The sequence below is a fragment of the Echinops telfairi genome, unplaced genomic scaffold (genome assembly GCF_000313985.2).
Source record: "Echinops telfairi isolate 266 unplaced genomic scaffold, ASM31398v2 ScPeMD7_655;HRSCAF=1070, whole genome shotgun sequence".
NCBI lineage: Eukaryota > Metazoa > Chordata > Mammalia > Afrosoricida > Tenrecidae > Echinops > Echinops telfairi.
Window position 1 is genome coordinate 13,974,112 of NW_022104553.1, and position 3,672 is coordinate 13,977,783.

A 3,672-nucleotide genomic window follows, 5' to 3' on the forward strand; every position below is an offset into this window, starting at 1 on the left:
CTCGCTCTCGCCGGCGTCCGGCCGGAGCAGCCGGCGGCACCGGGAGCTCGCCGCCCAGCACCCCGCGCCGCGCTCGCAGCCCCCAGCCGGGCCCCGGCGGCGCACCCCTTGCCCTGCCCCTTCCCGCCGCAGGCGCGCGGCGTCCCGGCCGGCTTCCGCCCACCGCGGGCTGGGAGACCTGCCCCGGCGGCGCCAAGCTCCGGCCATGGGCTCGGGGCGCGTGCCCGGGCTCTGCCTGCTGGTCCTGCTGGTCCACGCGCGAGCCGCCCAGCACAGCAAAGCCGCGCAAGGTAAGGAAGCAGGGGCGCGGGGCTGGGGAGCCCGAGGCCGGGGCGCCATTCCCAAGGGGCAGGGCAGGTGCTGGGATGAGTGCTGCTGTCAGGACTGGGCCCGGGGCGCCCGGACTCCCCAGCAGCGGACCCGAGCTCGGGTAGGGGTGGGGGTGAGGGGTGCGCCCGGAGATAACGACCGGAGGAGCCAGAAGTTGGGGCGCGATGTAACAGCGCCTTCGCTGCCACCCTAAGCCTGCGCCCGAGTGTGAGAGAGCCGCCTCCTTACATACACACTGTCGGAAACTTAGCGCGGTGGCCCCGAGGGACCGAGTGGACGCTTTTCAGCCACCCTCCAAGTATTCCTTGCTCGCTCCGCAGCCTTTTATGCCAAGTTAGCCAGCAAAGTTCAAAGTTGCTGCCCTGTCGGTGGGAGCATGCCGTGGAAAAGGGGATCGTGGGCGGAAAAACCAACTGCTCGCCTCTCGCTGCATGTTAGGGGGCTGCGGAGGGGAAGAGACTTTTCTGTGACTGGCTCACAGCAAGAATGTTGTGTTTCTGCCTCTTTGGGGGGAAATCGCTTTCGTCTTGCCCGGCTTTTATTTCTTATCATAATATTTATTTATTAAGACCTCGGGTTTCCAGTTCCATTTAAATCCAGGTCCGAATTGCACTAAAATAACAAAGTAAAATTCCAGGCTCGGGAGCTCTGACAGATCCCTCTAGGAATTAGGAGAGAGAGAGCCCAGGAGGCCCTCCCGCCCCCACCGCGGACCCCGGGCTCCTTGACTTTGTGCTCCCAAAGCCCAGCACCTTCCAACTCGCGAGCTGTGCTGGCAGAAACCGTGCGGGGTGTGAAGACAGTGGTCTTGGGGCCAGCTTCCCCTCCCACTTGACCTTTTTGCCTACCCCTCCCCCATCACGCCCTCACCAATGAAGAGATTATTTATATACGGCCCCAAAAGAAAATTCCTCCTCAGGCGGCAAGGCTTGGCCCAGGAGCTACTGTTTCTGTGTCTCGTCCCAGGGGCGCCGGAAGCCAAGCTGGGGTGAGGAAGTGGCCCTAAGGGAAAGTTGAACTTGGGAGTTGGGGAAGCCTGAGTGTCTGGCCGTGAAGTCACTGTGTCCCGGCTTCAGTCCGAGCACTGGGCTCTTTGGCTGCACTGGGCACAGATGGGTTCCTGCTCCGTTGAAAGGAAGATGCCCCCCCCCCCCCCCCCCACACACACACTCTGTCAACGCCACCCTCCTCTCCCACAGCTCTCTCTGTCTGCACCCTGCCCACTACAGGACTGGAGCCCCAGAGCCCCTCCCTCACCTGTCAGAGACTGCCCTTCCTACTCCAACTGCCCCTGCTCCCCACCATGTCCATCCGCAGCTGGGGGCAGCCCCTCTCCCCACTGTGGGGTTGCTGGTGTCCTGGTAAACAAAGCTGGCTTTTGTCGTGTGCTCTGACTTACTCATAAGGTGGAATTAGCCGGGGAGTTTGGTCTGAAAGCAGATTCCGTACAGCCATCTAGACACAAGATAAGGGGCTCTTTCAAGTTGGAGCCAGTGTCTCTGGGGGCCTAGTGAGGTGGGGGGGGGCTGGAGAGCAAGCAGTGTATCTGAGGGGGTCCTAGGGACAGATGAAGACCCCGAGAAGGGACAGGTGCTAGGAGGCCATGGCCCTCAAGCCTGGGAGGTGGCCCCAACCTTCAGGCACAGAAGGACTGAGAATTCCTCCCAGAGGCTCCCGGCTCCCTCATTCACTGGACCACCTCATTGCTGGGTGCTGTGGGGAGTGCAAGGAGGGTGGAGACCCCTGAGCATCTTTGCACACCCTCTCCCACCAGCGCTTATTCCCAAGAGCTTGGTGTAGAGTGGTAGCCCCTCCTTTCAGCCACCTTTGACCCTGCTCTTCAGGAAATCTATAACCCGGACTGCCTGACTTCAAGTTTGCTCTATTCAGGGCAGTCTCTGGACCGGACCCAGATCTGTAGGCAGAGGTTGTAGGACAGACAAGGACTGATCCCGCAGGGCAGCCTTACAACCTTACCCATGGACCGAGAGGGCTGCCCTTGCCCCCATGTAGACCCTGCAAACATCACCAGTGCTGGGAATTAGCCCTTTAATGAGACAGGCTTGGAAATGAAGCCCTGGCAGGTCTTTAAAATGCAAGCACCCTTTTGCCAGCATCTTGCTTGGACTTAGTGGATCCTCTGGTCTGTGGGTCCCTGTCCTTCTTCTGTGGTGGGTCCACAGTGGAGAAAAGCCAGGCCCGGAGCCCTCTGTGTAAAAGTGCGCACGCAAGAGAGAGTGAGTGAGTGTGTGTGTGTGTGTGTGTGTGTACTCGCACAGCCTCCCTGGGGAACATGTGTGTATGTGTGTGTACAGCCTCCCTGGGAAACTGTGTGTGTGTGTGTGTGTACAGCTGCCCCAGGGAACATTGTGTGTGTGTGTGTGTGTGTGTGTGCTTGCGTGTGCGTGTGCAACCTCCCCAGGGAATGTGGCTGGTGCTGGGTGTGAGCTGGCTGTGTGAGTGCCCTCCGGGCTGATGGGTGGAGGAGTGGTGGGGAGTTCCTGTGACTGAGCGAGCGAGCGAGCAGGAGTGTACACGGTTTTGAGTGTTGTTCAAGTGCCTGTCTGTGTATTTTAAAGTAGACAGACTGGATAACCAAGCTGATTGTTAACTTAAAAGCATTAATTTGCTTTGCTTTTTTGGAGGAGGGGGGAGAGGTGGCAGCAGTGGTTTAAAAGACCTAATCCTTGCAAGGGCTCAGGTTTCAGCAGAATGAAAAGGTGGGGGTGGGGTGGTGGGGGTGGGTGGGCAGGGAAACCATCCTGTCCCTGAGGCAAGGCTCCTAGTGAGCCAGCCTGGCCATTCCTTTTACCTGGTTGTTTGCCTCCTCCTTCGCAACAGTTTTGATAAAGTCATGTATTTAGGGTTTCCAAGTAATGCCGTCCCGGGCACTGAGAGCTTTCATCTGGTGGGAACAGGGTCTCTCTGTCTCCAACTGTCTCTCCGGGTCTCTGTCTGAGGGTATGTGTGTCTCCCTCTTTCTCCCCAGCCCCCCCCCCCCTTCTCTTCCTCGTTAATGTGGCTCCTGTGGCGGGCCCTTACAGTGAGGGGACTGTTCCACCCAGGCCCTCCCTCCACAATATGTGATGAAAACCATAAAATCATAACCGGGAGGGCGGCTCCGTGGACAGCGGCTCCTGCCCGTGCTCGGTCCATGCCGCCCTGGAGAAACAGACGGACAGAGAAACCGAGAGCCTGGCCCTCCCTCAGGCTGATCCTCAGTCTGTTCCCTCTCACAGCCCCTCTCCAAGGGGTGGGGAAGGAGGGCTTGAGCGCTTAGAAATTCCTCCCGATTCCCTTTGACCTCTCTTCTCTCAATGACATCTTTTCCCTCCGGGCTTG

The 3,672-nt window shown here is 59.2% G+C and overlaps 1 protein-coding gene across 1 annotated transcript in view; it reads left to right on the forward strand.

Moving 5' to 3' along the window:
- The first annotated feature begins 205 nt into the window (after positions 1 to 205).
- SCUBE3 (signal peptide, CUB domain and EGF like domain containing 3) overlaps positions 206 to 3,672 on the forward strand; it is a 36,373-nt gene continuing 32,906 nt past the window's right edge. Inside the window, exon 1 of the mRNA XM_045292987.1 lies at positions 206 to 290. Within this exon, the coding sequence (XP_045148922.1) occupies positions 206 to 290 (85 nt within the window). The remainder of the gene's footprint in view (positions 291 to 3,672) is intronic.